The following is a 21,196-nucleotide window of genomic DNA, read 5'->3' as shown; positions in this document are numbered from 1 at the left end:
GGTACCGGTGCAGAGTAGGGTACCGGTGCAGAGTAGGGGTACCGGTGCAGAGTAGGGGTGCCGGTGCAGAGACAGAGTAGGGGGTACCGGTGCAGAGTAGGGGTACCCGGTGCAGAGACAGAGGGGTGCCGGTGCAGAGTAGGGGTGCCGGTGCAAGTAGGGGTGCAGAGACAGAGTAGGGGTGCCGGTGCAGAGTAGGGGGTGCCGGTGCAGAGACAGGGGGTGCCCCGGTGCAGAGTAGGGGGGTACCGGTACAGAGTGGCGGGTACAGAGTAGGGGGTACCGGGCAGAGTAGGGGTGCAGACAGGGGGTGCAGAGTAGGGGGTACCGGTGCAGAGTAGAGGGGTACCGGTGCAGAGACAGAGTAGGGGGTACCGGTGCAGAGTAGGGGGTACCGGTGCAGAGACAGTAGGGGGTACCGGTGCAGAGTAGGGGTACCGGTGCAGAGTAGGGGGTACCGGTGCAGAGTAGGGGGTACAGACCGGGGGGTACCGGTGCAAGTGCAGAGTAGGGGGTACCGGTGCAGAGTAGGGGTACGGTGCAGAGTAGGGAGTAGAGTGGGTACCGGTGCAGAGTAGGGGTACCGGTGCAGTAGGGTAGTGCCGGTGCAGAGTAGGGGTACCGGTGCAGAGTAGGGGTGCAGTACAGAGTAGGGGGTACCGGTGCAGAGTAGGGGGTGCAGTGCAGAGTAGGGGGTACCGGTGCAGAGTAGGGGGTACCGGTGCAGAGTAGTAGGGGTACCGGTGCAGAGTAGGGTACCGGTGCAGAGCAGAGTACGGTGCAGAGTAGGGGGTACGGTGCAGAGTAGGGGCACCGGTGCAGAGTAGGGGCCCGGTGCAGAGAGTAGGGGGTACCGGTGCAGAGTAGGGGGTGCCGGTACAGAGACAGTGCACAGAGTAGGGGGTACCGGTGCAGAGTAGGGGGTACCGGGTGCAGAGTACCGGTACAGGGTGCCGGTGCAGAGTAGGGGTACCGGTGCAGAGTAGGGGGTGCCGGTGCAGAGTAGGCAGAGTAGGTGCCGGTGCAGAGTAGGGGGTACCGGTACAGAGTAGGTGCAGAGTAGGGGGTGCCGGTACAGAGTAGGGGTGCCGGTGCAGAGTAGGGGGCACCGGTGCAGAGTAGGGGGTACCGGTGCAGAGTAGGGGGGGTGCAAAAACCGGTGCAAAAAAGGGGTACCGGTGCAGAGTAGGGGGGTACAGAGTAGGGGGTACAGAGTAGGGGTACCGGTGCAGAGTAGGGGGTACCGGTGCAGAGTAGGGGTACCGGTGCAGAGTAGGGGGTACCGGTGCAGAGTAGGGGTGCCGGTGCAGAGACAGAGTAGAGGGGTACCGGTGCAGAGTAGGGGTGCCGGTGCAAGTAGAGTAGGGGGTGCTGGTGCAGAGACAGAGTAGGAGGTACCGGTACAGAGTAGGGGGTGCCGGTGCAGAGTAGGGGGTGCCGGTACAGATTAGGGGTGCCGGTGCAGAGTAGGGGTACCGGTACAGAGTAGGGGGTACCGGTGCAGAGTACGGTGGGGTACCGGTGCAGAGTAGGGGGTACCGGTACAGGAGTAGGGGGTGCCGGTGCAGAGACAGAGTAGGGGTGCCGGTGCAGAGACAGAGTAGGGGGTACCGGTGCAGAGTAGGGGTACCGGTACAGAGTAGGGGTGCCTGTACAGAGTAGGGGTGCCGGTGCAGAGACAGAGTAGGGGTACCGGTGCCGGTACAGAGTAGGGTGCGGTGCAGAGTAGGGGGTACCGGTGCAGAGTAGGGGGTGCCGGTGCAGAGACAGAGTAGGGGGTACCGGTGCAGAGTAGGGGGCCGGTGCAGAGTAGGGGTACCGGTGCAGAGTAGGGTACCGGTGCAGAGTAGTAGGGGTACCGGGGTACCGGTGCAGAGTAGGGGTACCGGTGCAGAGTAGTGGGGTGCCGGTGCAGAGTAGGGGGCACCGGTGCAGAGAGGTACCGGTGCAGAGACAGAGTAGGGGGTACGGCACAGAGTAGGGGTGCCGGTGCAGAGTAGGGGTGCCGGTGCAGAGTAGGGGTACCGGTGCAGAGTAGGGGGTACCGGTGCAGAGTAGGGGTACCGGTGCAGAGTAGGGGTGCCGGTGCAGAGTGCAGAGTAGGGGGTACCGGTGCAGAGTAGGTGCCGGTACAGAGTAGGGGGCACGGTGCACACGGAGTAGGGGGCACCGGTACAGAGTAGGGGGTACCGTGCAGAGTAGGGGTACCGGTGCAGAGTAGGGGGTACCGGTGCAGAGTAGGGGGTACCGGTGCAGAGTAGGGGGTACCGGTGCAGAGTAGGGGTACCGGTGCAGAGTAGGGGGTACAGAGTAGGGGGTACCGGTACAGAGTAGGGGGTACCGGCACAGAGTAGGGGGTACCGGTGCAGAGTAGGGGTACCGGTGCAGAGTAGGGGCACCGTGCAGAGTAGGGGCACCGGTGCAGAGTAGGGGCACCGGTGCAGAGTAGGGGGTACCGGTGCAGAGTAGGGGGTACCGGTGCAGAGTAGGGGGTACCGGTGCAGAGTAGGGGTACCGGTGCAGAGTAGGGGGTGCCGGTACAGAGTAGGGGGTGCCGGTGCAGAGTAGGGGTGCCGGTGCAGAGTAGGGGTACCGGGTGCAGAGTAGGGGGTGCGGTGCAGAGTAGGGGTGCCGGTGCAGAGTACCGGGGGTGCGGTGCAGAGTAGGGGGTACCGGTACAGAGTAGGGGGTGCCGGTACAGAGTAGGGGTGCCGGTGCAGAGTAGGGGGTACCGGTGCAGAGTAGGGGTACCCGGTGCAGAGTAGGGGTACCGGTGCAGAGTAGGGGTACAGAGTAGGGGGTACAGAGTAGGGGGTACCGGTGCAGAGTAGGGGGTACCGGTGCAGAGTAGGGGGTACCGGTACAGAGTAGGGGGTACCCGGTGCAGAGTAGGGGGTGCCGGTGCAGAGACAGAGTAGGGGTACCGGTGCAGAGTAGGGGGTGCCGGTACAGAGTAGGGGGTGCTGGTGCAGAGACAGAGTAGGAGGTACCGGTGCAGAGTAGGGGGTGCAGGTGCAGAGTAGGGGGTGCCGGTACAGATTAGGGGTGCCGGTGCAGAGTAGGGGTACCGGTGCAGAGTAGGGGGTACCGGTGCAGAGTAGGGGCACCGGTACAGAGTAGGGGGTACCGGTGCAGAGTAGGGGTGCCGGTGCAGAGACAGAGGGAGGTACCGGTAGGGGTGCCGGTGCAGAGACAGAGTAGGGGTACCGGTGCAGAGTAGGGGGTACCGGCACAGAGTAGGGGGTGCCTGTACAGAGTAGGGGTGCCGGTACAGAGACAGAGTAGGGGGTACCGGTACAGAGTAGGGGTACCGGTACAGAGTAGGGGGTACCGGTGCAGAGTGCGGGGGTACCGGTGCAGAGACAGAGTAGGGGGTACCGGTGCAGAGTAGGGGTACCGGTGCAGAGTAGGGGGTGCCGGTGCAGAGTAGTGGGGGGTACCGGTGCAGAGTAGGGGGCACCGGTGCAGAGTAGGGGGTACCGGTGCAGAGTAGGGTACCGGTGCAGAGACAGAGTAGGGGGTACCGGTGCAGAGTAGGGGGTGCAGTGCAGAGTAGGGGGTGCCGGTGCAGAGTAGGGGGGGTGCGGTGCAGAGTAGGGGTACCGGTGCAGAGTAGGAGGGTGCAGGTGCAGAGTAGGGGGTGCCGGTGCCGAGTAGGGGGTGCCGGTGCAGAGTAGGGGTGCCGGTGCAGATTAGGGGTGCCGGTGCAGAGACAGAGTAAGTGCCGGTGCAGAGTAGGAGGTACCGGTGCAGAGTAGGGGGTACCGGTACAGAGTAGGGTACCGGTGCAGAGTAGGGGTGCGGTGCAGAGTAGGGGGTGCCGGTGCAGAGTAGGGGGTACCGGTGCAGAGTAGGGGGTGCGGTACAGAGTAGGGGGTGCGGTGCAGAGTAGGGGGTGCCGGTGCAGAGTAGGGTGCCGGTGCAGAGTAGGGGTGCCGGTGCAGAGTAGGGGTGCCGGTGCAGAGTAGGGGTGCCGGTGCAGAGTAGGGGTACCCGGTGCAGAGTAGGAGGTACCGGTGCAGAGTAAAGTAAAGTACCGGTGCAGAGTAGGAGGTGCCGGTGCAGAGTAGGGGGTGCCGGTGCAGAGTACCGGTGCAAGGGGTACCGGTGCAGAGTAGGGGGTGCCGGTGCAGAGTAGGGGTGCCGGTGCAGAGTAGGGGGTGCCGGTGCAGAGTAGGGGTACGGTGCAGAGTAGGGGTGCCGGTGCAGAGTAGTCAAGGGAGGTGCCGGTGCAGAGTAGGGGGTAGCCAGTGTGCAGAGTAGGGGGTACATAGATAATAAACAGAGTCAATATGCTGGTTAGTCAAGGTAATTGAGGTAATATGTACATGTAGGTAGAGGTGAAGTGACTATACATAGATAATAAACAGAGAGTAGCAGCAGTGTACAAAACAAATGGGGGGGGGGGGTCATTGTAAATAGTCTGGTGGCCATTTTGATTAACCGTTCAGCAGTCTTATGTCTTGGGGCTAGTAGATGTTAAGGAGCCTTTTGGACCTAGACTTGGCGCTACGGTACCGGTTGAGAACAGTCATAGAGACAACAGTCTATGACTAGGATGGCTGGAGTCTTTGACAATTTTTAGAGCCTTCCATTGATGGCAGGAAGCTTGGCCCCAGTGATGTACTGGGCCGTACGCACTACCCTCTGTAGTGCCTTGCGGTCGGATGCTGAGAATTTGCCATACCAGGCGGTGATAAAACCTGTCAGGATGCTCTCGATGGTGCAGCTGTAGAACTTTTTGAGGATCTGGGGACCCGTGCCAAATCTTTTCAGTCTCCTGAGGGTGAATAGGCAATGTCGTGCCCTCTTCACGACTGTCTTTGTGTGTTTGGACCATGATAGTTTGTTGGTGATGTGGACACCAAGGAACTCAAAGCTCTCAACCTGCTCCACTACAGCTCCGTCGATGAGAATGGGAGCGTCATAGGCCCTTCTTTTCCTGTAGTCCACAATCATCTCCTTTGTCTTGCTCACATTGAGGTAGAGGTTGTTGACGTGGCACCACACTGCCAGGTCTCTGACCTGTAGGCTGTCATCATTGTCGGTGATGAGACCGCTGTGTCGTCGGTAAAGTTAATGATGGTGTTGGAGTCATGCTTTCCCACGCAGTCGTGGGTGAACAGGGAGTACAGGAGGGGACTAAGCACGCACCCTTGAGGGGCCCCTGTGTTGGCGAGCAGCATGACAGATGTTTTGTTGCCTACCCTCACCACCTGGGGGCGGCCAGTCAGAAAGTCCAGGATCCAGTTGCAGAGGGAGGGGTTTAGTCCCAGGGTCCTTAGCTTAGTGATGAGCTTTGAGGGCACTATGGTGTTGAATTCTGAGCTGTCGTCAATGAACAGCATTCTGACACCCTTTTTGTCCAGGTGTGAAAGGGTAGTGTGGAGTGAAATAGAGATCGCGTCATCTGTGGATTTGTTGGGCCGGTATGTGAATGGGAGTGAGTCTAGGGTTTCTGGGATGATGCTGTTGATGTGAGTTATGACCACTCTTTTCAAGGCATTTCGTGGCTACAGATGTAAGTGCTACGGGACAGTAATCAGGCAGGTTACCATCGCTTCCTTGGGCATATGGTGCTTTGTTTGAAACATGTAGGTATTACTAGATTACAGACTCGGACAGGGACAGTGAAGACACTTGCCAGTTGGTCAGCTCTTAATACACTTCCTGGTGATCCGTCTGGCCTTGTGAAAGTTGACCTTTTTAAAGATCACACAGTCATCCGGAACAGCTGGTGCTCTCATGCATGCTTCAGTGTTGCTTGCCTCGAAGCACGCAAAGAGGTAATTTATCTCGTCTGGTAGGCTCGTGTCACTGGTCAGCTCACGGCTGGGCTTCCCTTTTGTAGCCCGTAATAATTTGCGAACCCTGCCACACCCGACGAGCGTCATAGCCGGTGTAGTAGGATTCAAACTTAGTCCTGTATTGAAGCTTTGCCTGTTTGATGGTTTGTCAGAGGGCATTGCGGGATTTCTTATAAGCTTCCGGGTTTGATTCCCGCTCCTTGAAAGCAGCAGCTCTAGCCTTTAGCTCAGTGCGGATTCTGCCTGTAATCCAATGCTTCTGGTTGTGGTATGTATTGTATGTACGGTCACTGTGGGGGCGACGTCATCGATGCACTTATTGATGAAGCCGGTGACTGATGTAGTATTCCCCTCGATGCTTATTGGATGAACACCGGAACTTGTTCCAGTCTGTGATGGCAAAACAGTCCTGTAGCTTAGCCTCTGTGTCATCTGACCACTTTCGTATTGAGCAAGTCACCAGTACTTCCTGCTTTAGTTTTTGAATCAGGAGGATAGAATTATGGTCAGATTTGCCAAATGGAGGGCGAGGGAGAGCTTTGTATGCATCTCTGTGTGGGGAGTAAAGGTGGTCTAGAGTTTGTTTTTTTTCCTCTCTTTTTTCTCTCTGGTTGAGGAATGGATTTAAGTTTTCCTGCATTAAAACCCCGGCCACTAGGAGCGCCGCCTCTGGATTAGCTTTTTCTTGTTTGCTTATGGCCTTATACAGCTCGCTGAGTGCTGTCTTAGTGCCAGCATCGGATTGTAGTGGTAATTGTCAGCTAGGAAACATATATATGAAAACTCTCTTGGTAAATAGTGGGGTCTACAGCTTATCATGAGGTACTCTACCTCAGGCAAGCAAAACCTTGAGACTTATTTTAATGTTAGATTTTGCGGACCAGCTGTTATTGACAAATAGACACAGACCATCAACCCATCAAGAGTTACCGGAGGCAGCTGTTCTGTCTTGCCGATGCACCGAAAACCCAGCCAACTAGGCAAGTCAATTAAGAACAAATTCTTATTTACAAATAATGGCAACAGCCAAGAGTCTTCCTGTGGGGACGGGGGATAAAACAAATAGGACAAACACACCTAGACGAGAGGAATGTGGACCACAAGCTAGTTTAGCAGGACACAATGTTCCTGTAAACTGAGGCCTGACCCCCTTTCCTTCCTTCCTCTGTTTAGGAGATCATGCATGCTCTGAAGATGACCTACCATGCCCAGTGTTTCATGTGTGCTGCGTGTAAGAGCCCCATCAGAAACCAGGCCTTCTATATGGAGGAGGGAGAACCTTACTGTGAGAGAGGTGAGGCTTAGAGAGAGGTGTGTGTGTGTGCTGCCTGTAAGAGCCCCATCAGAAACCAGGCCTTCTATATGGAGGAGGGAGAACCTTACTGTGAGAGAGGTGAGGTTTAGAGAGAGGTGTGTGTGTGTGTGTGTAAGAGCCCCATCAGAAACCAGGCCTTCTATATGGAGGAGGGAGAACCTTACTGTGAGAGAGGTGAGGTTCTAACTTTTCAATCAAAACAGAGGGAAAATTGTTTGAGGTTAGAGAAGTATTGTATGTACTACACATTCACAGCCTTTGGTGTGGACAGGTTGTCTCAGTGCTTTCTCTCGCTCCATCTACTGCTTCTATAAATGATGACTTCATATGTGAGCATCTACTTAGCTGACGTTTATGTTATGCGTTTGTCTATTAGTTTATAAACTCAGCAAAAAAAAGAAACATCCCTTTTTTCAGGACCCTGTCTTTCAATGATAATTAGTAAAAATCCAAATAACTTCACAGATCTTCATTGTAAAGGGTTTGAACACTGTTTCCCATGCTTGTTCAATGAATCATAAACAATGAATGAACATGCACCTGTGGAACGGTCGTGAAGACACTAACAACTTACAGACGGCAGGCAATTAAGGTCACAATTATGAAAACTTAGGACACTAAAGAGGCCTTTCTACTGACTCTGACAAACACCAAAAGAAAGATGCCCTGCGTGAACGTGCCTTAGGCATGCTGCAAGGAGACATGAGGACTGCAGATGTGGCCAGGGCAATAAATTGCAAAGTCCGTACTGTGAGAGGCCTAAGACCGCGCTACAGGGAGACCAGTGGCAGACCACATGTAACAACACCTGCACAGGATCGGTACATCTGAACATCACACCTGGGGGGCAAGTACAAGATGGCAACAACTGCCCGAGTTACACCAGGAACGCACAATCCCTCCATCAGTGCTCAGACTGTCCGCAACAGGCTGAGAGGCTGGACTGAGGGCTTGTAGGCCTGTTGTAAAGGCAGGTCCTCGCCAGACATCACCAGACAGGACTGGCAAAAAGTGCTCTTCACTGACAAGTTGTGGTTTTGTCTCACCAGGGGTGATGGTCGGATTCTCGTTTATTGTCGAAGGAATGAGCGTTACACCGAGGCCTGTACTCTGGAGCGGGATTGATTTAGAGTTGGAGGGTCCGTCATGGTCTGGGGCGGTGTGTCACAGCATCATCGGTCTGAGCTTGTTGTCATTGCAGGCAATCTCAACGCTGTGCGTTAGAGGGAAGACATCCTCCTCCCTCATGTGGTACCCTTCCTGCAGGCTCATCCTGACATGACCCTCCAGCATCACAATGCCACCAGCCATACTGCTCGTTCTGTTTATGTCTCAGTTGTTGAATCTTGTTATGTTCATACAAATATTTACACATGTTAAGTTTGCTGAAATTAAACGCAGTTGACAGTGAGAAGATGTTTCTTTTTTTGTTGCTGAGTTTATAAATGGAGCTTCTGCTTTCTCTATTGTGCTGCTGTGATTGGTTTCATGGGTCATAATACATCTCTCGACACAGACACGCTGTTGCTGTCTCTCACACACTCACACACTCACACAGCTCAGGAGTGGGTTGCTTTGTTATCAGAGGGAGTACTCTGAATAATGCCTTCAGCGTTGATAAACATTTTGCAGCCTCAGCACCTCTCTGGGATTGTCCTGCTGTCTCACACACACACACACACACACACACACACACACACACACACACACACACACACACACACACACACACACACACACACACACACACACACACTCGCTCTGAGTACTGTCTCTAAAGCCTGCCACTTTCTTCAAGTCCCTGAGATGGATAAAAGAAAATGGGTACAATCCATTTAAATCTGTGGAGCGATCTGTCCTCCTCCTCTCTCTCATCCCTTCATCACTGATCTCATCCCTTCCCTACACGCAGAGACATCACCGATGTCATCCCTTCATCACCGATGTCATCCCTTCATCACTGATCTCATCCCTTCATCACTGATCTCATCCCTTCATCACTGATCTCATCCCTTCCCTACACGCAGAGACATCACTGATCTCATCCCTTCATCACTGATCTCATCCCTTCATCACTGTTCTCATACCTTCCCTACACGCTGGGACATCACTGATCTCATCCCTTCATCACTGATCTCATCCCTTCCCTACACGCAGAGACATCACCGATGTCATCCCTTCATCACTGATCTCATCCCTTCCCTACACGCAGAGACATCACTGATCTCATCCCTTCATCACTGATCTCATCCCTTCATCACTGATCTCATCCCTTCATCACTGATGTCATCCCTTCATCACTGATGTCATCCCTTCATCACTGATGTCATCCCTTCATCACTGATCTCATCCCTTCATCACTGATGTCATCCCTTCATCACTGATCTCATCCCTTCATCACTGATCTCATCCCTTCATCACTGATCTCATCCCTTCATCACTGATCTCATCCCTTCATCACTGTTCTCATCCCTTCCCTACACGCTGGGACATCACTGATCTCATCCCTTCATCACTGATCTCATCTCTTCATCACTGATCTCATCCCTTCCCTACACGCAGAGACATCACTGATCTCATCCCTTCATCACTGATCTCATCCCTTCATCACTGATGTCATCCCTTCATCACTGATCTCATCCCTTCATCATCTCATCCCTTCATCACTGATCTCATCCCTTCATCACTGATCTCATCCCTTCATCACTGTTCTCATCCCTTCCCTACACGCTGGGACATCACTGATCTCATCCCTTCATCACTGATCTCATCCCTTCATCACTGATCTCATCCCTTCCCTACACGCAGAGACATCACCGATGTCATCCCTTCATCACTGATCTCATCCCTTCCCTACACGCAGAGACATCACTGATCTCATCCCTTCATCACTGATCTCATCCCTTCATCACTGATCTCATCCCTTCATCACTGATCTCATCCCTTCATCACTGATGTCATCCCTTCATCACTGTCATCTCTTCATCACTGATGTCATCCCTTCATCACTGATGTCATCCCTTCATCACTGATCTCATCCCTTCATCACTGATCTCATCCCTTCCCTACACGCAGAGACATCACTGATCTCATCCCTTCATCACTGATCTCATCCCTTCCCTACACGCTGGGACATCACTGATCTCATCCCTTCATCACTGATGTCATCCCTTCATCACTGATCTCATCCCTTCATCACTGATGTCATCCCTTCATCACTGATCTCATCCCTTCATCACTGATGTCATCCCTTCATCACTGATGTCATCCCTTCATCACTGATGTCATCCCTTCATCACTGATGTCATCCCTTCATCACTGATGTCATCCCTTCATCACTGATCTCATCCCTTCATCACTGATGTCATCCCTTCCCTACACGCAGAGACATCACTGATCTCATCCCTTCATCACTGATCTCATCCCTTCATCACTGATCTCATCCCTTCATCACTGATTTCATCACTGATCTCATCCCTTCCCTACACGCAGAGACATCACTGATCTCATCCCTTCATCACTGATCTCATCCCTTCCCTACACGCTGGGACATCACTGATCTCATCCCTTCATCACTGATCTCATCCCTTCCCTACACGCAGAGACATCACTGATCTCATCCCTTCATCACTGATCTCATCCCTTCATCACTGATCTCATCCCTTCATCACTGATCTCATCCCTTCATCACTGATCTCATCCCTTCCCTACACGCAGAGACATCACTGATGTCATAGCCTAGTGGTTAGAGGAGGGAGGCAGGTGGCCTAGTGGTTAGAGGAGGGAGGGAGGCAGGTAGCCTAGTGGTTAGAGGAGGCAGGTAGCCTAGTGGTTAGAGGAGGCAGGTAGCCTAGTGGTTAGAGGAGGCAGGTAGCCTAGTGGTTAGAGGAGGCAGGTAGCCTAGTGGTTAGAGGAGGGAGGCAGGTAGCCTAGTGGTTAAAGGAGGGAGGCAGGTGGCCTAGTGGTTAGAGGAGGGAGGCAGGTGGCCTAGTGGTTAGAGGAGGGAGGCAGGTGGCCTAGTGGTTAGAGGGGGGAGGCAGGTAGCCTAGTGGTTAGAGGAGGGAGGCGGGTAGCCTAGTGGTTAGAGGAGGGAGGGAGGCGGGTAGCCTAGTGGTTAGAGGAGGGAGGGAGGCGGGTAGCCTAGTGGTTAGAGGGGGGAGGCAGGTAGCCTAGTGGTTAGAGGAGGGAGGCAGGTAGCCTAGTGGTTAGAGGAGGGAGGCAGGTAGCCTAGTGGTTAGAGGAGGGAGGCAGGTAGCCTAGTGGTTAGAGGAGGGAGGCGGGTAGCCTAGTGGTTAGAGGAGGGAGGCGGGTAGCCTAGTGGTTAGAGGAGGGAGGCAGGTAGCCTAGTGGTTAGAGGAGGGAGGCAGGTAGCCTAGTGGTTAGAGGAGGGAGGCAGGTAGCCTAGTGGTTAGAGGAGGGAGGCAGGTAGCCTAGTGGTTAGAGGAGGGAGGGAGGCAGGTAGCCTAGTGGTTAGAGGAGGGAGGGAGGCAGGTAGCCTAGTGGTTAGAGGAGGGAGGGAGGCAGGTAGCCTAGTGGTTAGAGGAGGGAGGGAGGCAGGGCCTAGTGGTTAGAGGAGGGAGGAGGCAGGTAGCCTAGTGGTTAGAGGAGGGAGGGAGGCAGGTATCCTAGTGGTTAGAGGAGGGAGGGAGGCAGGTAGCCTAGTGGTTAGAGGAGGGAGGGAGGCAGGTAGCCTAGTGGTTAGAGGAGGGAGGGAGGCAGGTGGCCTAGTGGTTAGAGGAGGGAGGGAGGCAGGTAGCCTAGTGGTTAGAGGAGGGAGGGAGGCAGGTAGCCTAGTGGTTAGAGGAGGGAGGGAGGCAGGTAGCCTAGTGGTTAAAGCGTTGGACTAGTAACCAAAAGGTTGCTAAACAAGGCAGTTAACCCACTGTTCCTAGACCAGTTAACCCACTGTTCCTAGGCCAGTTAACCCACTGTTCCTAGACCAGTTGACCCACTGTTCCTAGGCCAGTTAACCCACTGTTCCTAGACCAGTTGACCCACTGTTCCTAGGCCAGTTATAACCCACTGTTCCTAGGCCAGTTAACCCACTGTTCCTAGGCCAGTTAACCCACTGTTCCTAGACCAGTTAACCCACTGTTCCTAGGCCAGTTAACCCACTGTTCCTAGACCAGTTAACCCACTGTTCCTAGGCCAGTTAACCCACTGTTCCTAGGCCAGTTAACCCACTGTTCCTAGGCCAGTTAACCCACTGTTCCTAGACCAGTTAACCCACTGTTCCTAGGCCAGTTAACCCACTGTTCCTAGACCAGTTGACCCACTGTTCCTAGGCCAGTTAACCCACTGTTCCTAGACCAGTTGACCCACTGTTCCTAGGCCAGTTATAACCCACTGTTCCTAGGCCAGTTAACCCACTGTTCCTAGGCCAGTTAACCCACTGTTCCTAGACCAGTTAACCCACTGTTCCTAGGCCAGTTAACCCACTGTTCCTAGACCAGTTAACCCACTGTTCCTAGACCAGTTAACCCACTGTTCCTAGACCAGTTAACCCACTGTTCCTAGGCCAGTTAACCCACTGTTCCTAGACCAGTTAACCCACTGTTCCTAGACCAGTTAACCCACTGTTCCTAGACCAGTTAACCCACTGTTCCTAGACCAGTTAACCCACTGTTCCTAGACCAGTTAACCCACTGTTCCTAGACCAGTTAACCCACTGTTCCTAGGCCAGTTTACCCACTGTTCCTAGACCAGTTAACCCACTGTTCCTAGACCAGTTAACCCACTGTTCCTAGACCAGTTAACCCCACTGTTCCTAGACCAGTTAACCCACTGTTCCTAGACCAGTTAACCCACTAGACCAGTTAACCCACTGTTCATAGGCCATCAATGAAAATAAGAATTTGTTCCTAACTGAATTGTCTAGTTAAATAAAAATAAAAAATCTTCCCCCTCCCGCTGTCTCTCCTCAACCCCCCTTGTTCCTCTGTCTCTCCTCAACCCCCCTTGTTCCTCTGTCTCTCCTCAACCCCCCTTGTTCCTCTGTCTCTCCTCAACCCCCCTTGTTCCTCTGTCTCTCCTCAACCCCCTTGTTCCTCTGTCTCTCCTCAACCCCCTTGTTCCTCTGTCTCTCCTCAACCCCCTTGTTCCTCTGTCTCTCCTCAACCCCTTGTTCCTCTGTCTCTCCTCAACCCCCTTGTTCCTCTGTCTCTCCTCAACCCCCTTGTTCCTCTGTCTCTCCTCAACCCCCTTCTTCCTCTGTCTCTCCTCAACCCCCTTCTTCCTCTGTCTCTCCTCAACCCCCTTCTTCCTCTGTCTCTCCTCAACCCCCCTTCTCTCCCTGCAGATTATGAGAAGATGTTTGGTACTAAGTGTCATGGCTGTGACTTTAAGATCGATGCTGGGGACCGCTTCCTAGAGGCCTTGGGATACAGTTGGCACGACACCTGCTTCGTCTGCGCTGTAAGTCTCCTGATTCACCTGGACCTCTGTACCTCACCTCCATCTCCATTAGTCTCTACCTGTCTACCTCATCTCCATCTCCATTAGTCTCTACCTGTCTACCTCATCTCCATCTCCATTAGTCTCTACCTGTCTACCTCACCTCCATCTCCATTAGTCTCTACCTGTCTACCTCACCTCCATCTCCATTAGTCTCTACCTGTCTACCTCACCTCCATCTACATTAGTCTCTACCTGTCTACCTCACCTCCATCTACATCTGTCTACCTCACCTCCATCTACATTAGTCTCTACCTGTCTACCTCACCTCCATCTACATCTGTCTACCTCACCTCCATCTACATTAGTCTCTACCTGTCTACCTCACCTCCATCTCCATTAGTCTCTACCTGTCTACCTCACCTCCATCTCCATTAGTCTCTACCTGTCTACCTCACCTCCATCTACATTAGTCTCTACCTGTCTACCTCACCTCCATCCATCTCTACCTGTCTACCTCACCTCCATCTACATCTGTCTCTCACCTCCATCTACATTAGTCTCTCACCTCCATCTACATCCAGTCTCTACCTGTCTACCTCACCTCCATCTACATTAGTCTCTACCTGTCTACCTCACCTCCATCTCCATTAGTCTCTACCTGTCTACCTCACCTCCATCTACATTAGTCTCTACCTGTCTACCTCACCTCCATCTCCATTAGTCTCTACCTGTCTACCTCACCTCCATCTCCATTAGTCTCTACCTGTCTACCTCACCTCCATCTCCATTAGTCTCTACCTGTCTACCTCACCTCCATCTACATTAGTCTCTACCTGTCTACCTCACCTCCATCTCCATTAGTCTCTACCTGTCTACCTCACCTCCATCTCCATTAGTCTCCACCTGTCTACCTCATTAGTCTCTACCTGTCTACCTCACCTCCATCTACATTAGTCTCTACCTGTCCACCTCACCTCCATCTACATTAGTCTCTACCTGTCTACCTCACCTCCATCTACATTAGTCTCTACCTGTCCACCTCATCTCCATCTACATTAGTCTCTACCTGTCTACCTCACCTCCATCTACATTCACCTGGACCTCTGTCTACCTCATCTCCATCTACATTAGTCTCTACCTGTCTACCTCACCTCCATCTCCATTCATCTCTACCTGTCTACCTCATCTCCATCTCCATTCATCTCTACCTGTCTACCTCATCTCCATCTCCATTAGTCTCTACCTGTCTACCTCATCTCCATCTACATTAGTCTCTACCTGTCTACCTCACCTCCATCTACATTCATGTCTACCTGTCTACCTCACCTCCATCTCCATTCATCTCTACCTGTCTACCTCACCTCCATCTCCATTAGTCTCTACCTGTCTACCTCACCTCCATCTCCATTCATGTCTACCTGTCTACCTCATCTCCATCTCCATTCATGTCTACCTGTCTACCTCATTAGTCTCTACCTGTCTACCTCACCTCCATCTACATTCATGTCTACCTGTCTACCTCACCTCCATCTACATTAGTCTCTACCTGTCTACCTCACCTCCATCTCCATTCATCTCTACCTGTCTACCTCACCTCCATCTCCATTAGTCTCTACCTGTCTACCTCACCTCCATCTCCATTCATCTCTACCTGTCTCTCCTGGACCTCCATCTCCATTAGTCTCTACCTGTCTACCTCACCTCCATCTCCATTCATCTCTACCTGTCTCTCCTGGACCTGGTCCAACCTACGTCTCTACCTGTCTCTCCTGGTCCAACCTACGTCCCTACCTGTCTCTCCTGGTCCAACCTACGTCTCTACCTGTCTCTCCTGGACCTGGTCTAACCTACGTCTCTACCTGTCTCTCCTGGACCTGGTCCAACCTACGTCTCTACCTGTCTCTCCTGGACCTGGTCTACCCTACGTCTCTACCTGTCTCTCCTGGACCTGGTCTAACCTACGTCTCTACCTGTCTCTCCTGGTCCAACCTACGTCTCTACCTGTCTCTCCTGGTCCAACCTACGTCTCTACCTGTCTCTCCTGGTCCAACCTACGTCTCTACCTGTCTCTCCTGGTCCAACCTACGTCTCTACCTGTCTCTCCTGGTCCAACCTACGTCTCTACCTGTCTCTCCTCCTGGTCCAACCTACGTCTCTACCTGTCTCTCCTGGTCCAACCTACGTCTCTACCTGTCTCTCCTGGTCCAACCTACGTCTCTACCTGTCTCTCCTGGACCTGGTCTAACCTACGTCTCTACCTGTCTCTCCTGGTCCAACCTACGTCTCTACCTGTCTCTCCTGGACCCGGGCCAACCTACGTCTCTACCTGTCTCTCCTGGACCCGGGCCAACCTACGTCTCTACCTGTCTCTCCTGGACCCGGGCCAACCTACGTCTCTACCTGTCTCTCCTGGTCCAACCTACGTCTCTACCTGTCTCTCCTGGACCCGGGCCAACCTACGTCTCTACCTGTCTCTCCTGGTCCAACCTACGTCTCTACCTGTCTCTCCTGGTCCAACCTACGTCTCTACCTGTCTCTCCTGGACCCGGGCCAACCTACGTCTCTACCTGTCTCTCCTGGACCCGGGCCAACCTACGTCTCTACCTGTCTCTCCTGGACCCGGTCCAACCTACGTCTCTACCTGTCTCTCCTGGACCCGGTCCAACCTACGTCTCTACCTGTCTCTCCTGGTCCAACCTACGTCTCTACCTGTCTCTCCTGGACCTGGTCCAACCTACAGTACGTCTCTACCTGTCTCTCTCTAGCTCGCTGTCTCTCTCTTTCTTTAGCTCTCTGTCGCTCTTTCTCTCTAGCTCGCTGTCTCTAGCTCGCTGTCGCGGTCTCTCTCTAGCTCGCTGTCTCTCTCTAGCTCGCTGTCTCTCTCTAGCTCGCTGTCACTCTCTCTAGCTCGCTGTCACTCTCTCTCTAGCTCGCTGTCACTCTCTCTCTAGCTCGCTATTGCTCTCTCTCTAGCTCGCTGTCGCTCTCTCTCTCTAGCTCGCTGTCGCTCTCTCTCTCTAGCTCGCTGTCTCTCTCTCTCTTTAGCTCTCTGTCGCTCTCTCTCTTTAGCTCTCTGTCGCTCTTTCTCTCTAGCTCGCTGTCGCGGTCTCTCTCTAGCTCGCTGTCTCTCTCTCTAGCTCGCTGTCGCTCTCCCTAGCTCGCTGTCGCTCTCCCTAGCTCGCTGTCGCTCTCTCTCTCTAGCTCGCTGTCTCTCTCTCTCTTTAGCTCTCTGTCGCTCTTTCTCTCTAGCTCGCTGTCTTTCTTCTCTCACCTAACCCCCTGCCTTTCTCTCTCTCTCTCTCTCTCTCTCAGTTCTGCCAGATCAACCTGGAAGGAAAGACCTTCTACTCTAAGAAGGATAAGCCGCTGTGTAAAGGCCATGCCTTCACTCCCGTCTGAGAGGGAGAGAGGTGGTTCAGACAGGAGACCTTCACTATTCTCTGAACCCTGAAGACCTGTAGAGTGCCAGTTAATCGCCACTCCACTGCAAACCAGACAGCATCAGATCCTCACTTATCGCTCAGCTACAGATAGATTCAGCTGTACCTCATCCTTCAACTTCTATCCTTGGACTTTCCAAATGCATCCCGTACTGGCTCCCTTCACTAAGAGCTAAAGGAATGTAAATGTTAACCTTTCTGACCTTAACCGCCTAGTTTCTCTACTGTTGTTACTCATAGCAGGTTACTCTAGCATCAAATGTAATGGTATAACGAAGTGAGACATTTTTAGTATTGTGTGTAGTGTTATTACAAACGGAGTCATTTCAAGCCTTAGCTTCTCTAACTCTATGTATTGTCAGTGATATATATATATATATATATGTCATTCTTCCCTCTGTGATGGTGGTTATCACCACCTGTTGTTCACAGGTCTTCCTGTACTCCAGTGTGCGATGGTCAACTGTGTTTGGGAAATGCCTATTAGTCTGGTGAAATGTCAGGCTCAGCCCCGTCTGATCTCAACCTCGTTCATTTCACTTTTAAGTGCCTTTTTATTTTTTTAACGTTGAACCAACTGTTTAGTGTGTCATTTTCTGAGATGTGTTACATTTAACTGTCGCTGCACCACCGTCCTCATTTACAGTCTCTGGTCCGTTCGACAACCCTTACAATTACTGAAGGTAATGTACGGGGCAACCTTACTGCAGTACTTCAGGTGATTTTAACGGGGATCCTTACTGCAGTACTTAAGGAGATTTTAATGGGGACCCTTACTGCAGTACTTAAGGTGATTTTAATGGGGACCCTTACTGCAGTACTTAAGGTAATGTACGGGGCAACCTTACTGCAGTACTTCAGGTGATTTTAACGGGGATCCTTACTGCAGTACTTAAGGAGATTTTAATGGGGACCCTTACTGCAGTACTTAAGGTGATTTTAATGGGGATCCTTACTGCAGTACTTAAGGTAATGTACGGGGCAACCTTACTGCAGTACTTAAGGTAATGCAGTACTTAAGGTACTGCAGTACTTAAGGTAATGTACGGGGCAAACTTACTCCAGTACTTAAGGTGATTTTAATGGGGATCCTTACTGCAGTACTTAAGGTGATTTTAATGGGGACCCTTACTGCAGTACTTAAGGTGATTTTAATGGGGAACCTTACTGCAGTACTTAAGGTGATTTTAATGGGGACCCTTACTGCAGTACTTAAGGTAATGTACGGGGCAACCTTACTGCAGTACTTAAGGTAATGTACGGGGCAACCTTACTGCAGTACTTAAGGTAATGTACGGGGCAACCTTACTGCAGTACTTAAGGTAATGTACGGGCAACCTTACTGCAGTACTTAAGGTAATGTACGGGGCAACCTTACTGCAGTACTTAAGGTAATGTACGGGGCAACCTTACTGCAGTACTTAAGGTAATGTACGGGGCAACCTTACTGCAGTACTTAAGGTAATGTACGGGGCAACCTTACTGCAGTACTTAAGGTAATGTACGGGGCAACCTTACTGCAGTACTTAAGGTGATTTTAATGGGGACCCTTACTGCAGTACTTAAGGTGATTTTAATGGGGACCCTTACTGCAGTACTTAAGGTAATGTACGGGGCAACCTTACTGCAGTACTTAAGGTAATAGGAACTCAGTCATGTGGAAGTAGTTACTGTACTTACTGTAATACACTCCCTGTGTGCGTTCCAAATGGCGCACCCTATTCCTTATATAGTGCACTCACATTTGTATGGGCTCTGGTAAAAAACACTAGTGCACTATAAATGAAATAGGTAGTCCCTTCGGGACACAGCCCATATTGCACTAGTCACTATAAAAACTGTCGGACACTCCATATTGACCCCAGGGACCCAGAATGCACCACTTCACATCAGCTATGTTATTAATTTAGTAATGTAAATCAGAATAGTACACCATAAAAAAGGAGTAGCGTTTTGAAGCAACACTATCAATGTACAGCATATGGAAATAAACGCTGTTTACAGGGCTGGGAGTCAAATCCAGTTTAAACTGTGGCTCTTGAATGGAGAATAATCTCATAGCCAATTATATTCTAGAACGTTCTAAATTCAGTTGGAATTGACCCCAACTCTGTGAAGGGATTTGTGGTCGTTTTGTTGTCCTGGGATTTGTAGTCATTGTGTTGTCTTGGGATTTGTAGTTGTTGTGTTGTCTTGGGATTGGTAGTCGTTGTGTTGTCCTGGGATTTGTAGTCCATTGTGTTGTCCTGGGATTTGTAGTCCATTGTGTTGTCCTGGGATTTGTAGTCATTGTGTTGTCCTGGGATTGGTAGTCATTCTACACAAGTGACTGTATGTATTGGACCAAATACTGTATGGTCTAGGGTTCTATTCAATCCCAATCCCGGAAGTGCAGCGTGATTGTTCCCGCGTGGGCGGAGACTGCATTCCTGGTAAATGATGTCGGCTCCATCAACAAATTTACATTCAGAGCGCGCAATCTGTATAATGTCAAACGACACATTGAATAGAGCTCATGTCTCACAAGAGACCTGTAAGTAAGTACACTGAACAAAAATATAAACGGTTTAATATACTGAACAAAAATATAAACGCAACAATTTTAAAGATTTTACTGAGTTCCAGTTCATAGAAGGAAATCAGTCAATTGAAATAAATTCATTAGGCCCTAATCTATGGATTACACAGGACTGGGCAGGGGCACAGCCTTGTTTGGGCCTGGGAGGGCATAGGCCCACCCACTGGGGAGCCAGGCCCAGCCACAAAATAACTTTATTTAAGACAAATACTCCTCAGTTTCATCAGCTGTCAGGGTGGATGGTCTCAGACATTCCTACAGGTGAAGAAGCCGGATGTGGCGGTCCTTGGCTGGTTGGTTGGACGTACTGCCAAATTCTCTAAAACGACGTTGGAGGCGGCTTATGGTAGAGAAATTAACATTAAATTCTCTGGCAACAGCTCTGGTGAAAGTTCCTGCAGTCAACATGCCAATTACACGCTCCATTGTGTTGTGGGACGAAACGGCATTTTAGAGTGGCCTTTTATTGTCCCCAGCACAAGGTGCACCTGTGTAATGATCATGCTGTTTTAAGCAGTTTATTGATATGCCACACCTGGTCAGGTGGATGGATTATCTCGGCATTGGAGAAATGCTCACTAAAAATGGGGATGTAAACAAATTTGTGCACAAAATTTGAGAGAGAATCCTTTTTTGTAAGTATGGAACATTTCTGAGATATTTTATTTCAACTCATGAATCCTGGGACACTTTACATGTTTACGTTCATATTTTTTGTTCAGTATATTTATTTAATGGGTGTGTTTGAAAGGACTGTGTGTTTTGAAACCTAATTATTTTGTCATGTACTGTGTTCGCTGACTAGTGAGATTGGTTCACTTCTGATATGTACTCATTTCTACTTTTGTACGTCAACCTCTGCTCCAAGAACAATAGGATTATAATAACAGAGTACTAACAAATATATATGTATTTCACTATTTGTTATATATTAAAGTATCGTATACCAAGTGCCTTCTCAAGCTTTACACACACTGAGCTTTAAAATAATTTTTAAATTCTAACGAAAAACTGCTGTATTCATTTGTGTACACGCTCGAGATGTTTTTAGCGAAATAATTGATATCTTTGATCGAGGAGCTGTATTTGGTATCAGAACCAGTCAATCAATAAAACATGTCTGTATTCTTCCATCTTTTCATTCTCTTTGTCTCCTTGCATCCAGTATTAGTTTAATGGATGACCTAACCCTTTAATGGATGACCTATCCCTTTAATGGATGACCTAACCCTTTAATGGATGACCTATCCCTTTAATGGATGACCTAACCCTTTAATGGATGACCTATCCCTTTAATGGATGACCTATCCCTTTAATGGATGACCTAACCCTTTAATGGATGACCTAACCCTTTAATGGATGACCTAACCCTCAAATACAAATCGACCCCCAGCACCTATTTACAGTTGCCCTAAAGGGCAAAGTAGCTTTCAAAATGGGCCTTAGGGCCACCGTACTCCTCCCTAGCCATGGTCTCCCCTCCCCCTTAGGGCCATGGTCTCCCCTCCCCCTTAGGGCCACCGTACTCCTCCCTAGCCATGGTCTCTCCTCCCCCTAAGGGCCATGGTCTCTCCTCCCCCTTAGGGCCATGGTCTCTCCTCCCTCTTAGGGCCATGGTCTCTCCTCCCCCTTAGGGCCATGGTCTCTCCTCCCCCTTAGG

At 51.2% G+C, this 21,196-nt stretch overlaps 1 protein-coding gene across 1 annotated transcript; it reads left to right on the top strand.

Annotated features, from left to right (window-relative positions):
• The first annotated feature begins 6,823 nt into the window (after positions 1-6,823).
• On the top strand, positions 6,824-20,667 carry LOC135568994 (PDZ and LIM domain protein 7-like). The gene is made up of 4 exons (XM_065015784.1): positions 6,824-6,847; positions 6,981-7,101; positions 13,421-13,536; positions 16,831-20,667. The coding sequence occupies exons 1-4, from the start codon at positions 6,824-6,826 to the stop codon at positions 16,915-16,917; spliced, it is 348 nt and encodes a 115-aa protein (XP_064871856.1). The 3' UTR covers positions 16,918-20,667.
• Positions 20,668-21,196: the final 529 nt, after the last annotated feature.

This window comes from Oncorhynchus nerka, unplaced genomic scaffold (assembly GCF_034236695.1).
Source record: "Oncorhynchus nerka isolate Pitt River unplaced genomic scaffold, Oner_Uvic_2.0 unplaced_scaffold_1279, whole genome shotgun sequence".
Taxonomy (NCBI): domain Eukaryota; kingdom Metazoa; phylum Chordata; class Actinopteri; order Salmoniformes; family Salmonidae; genus Oncorhynchus; species Oncorhynchus nerka.
This window is presented reverse-complemented; position numbering and strand designations above follow the sequence as displayed.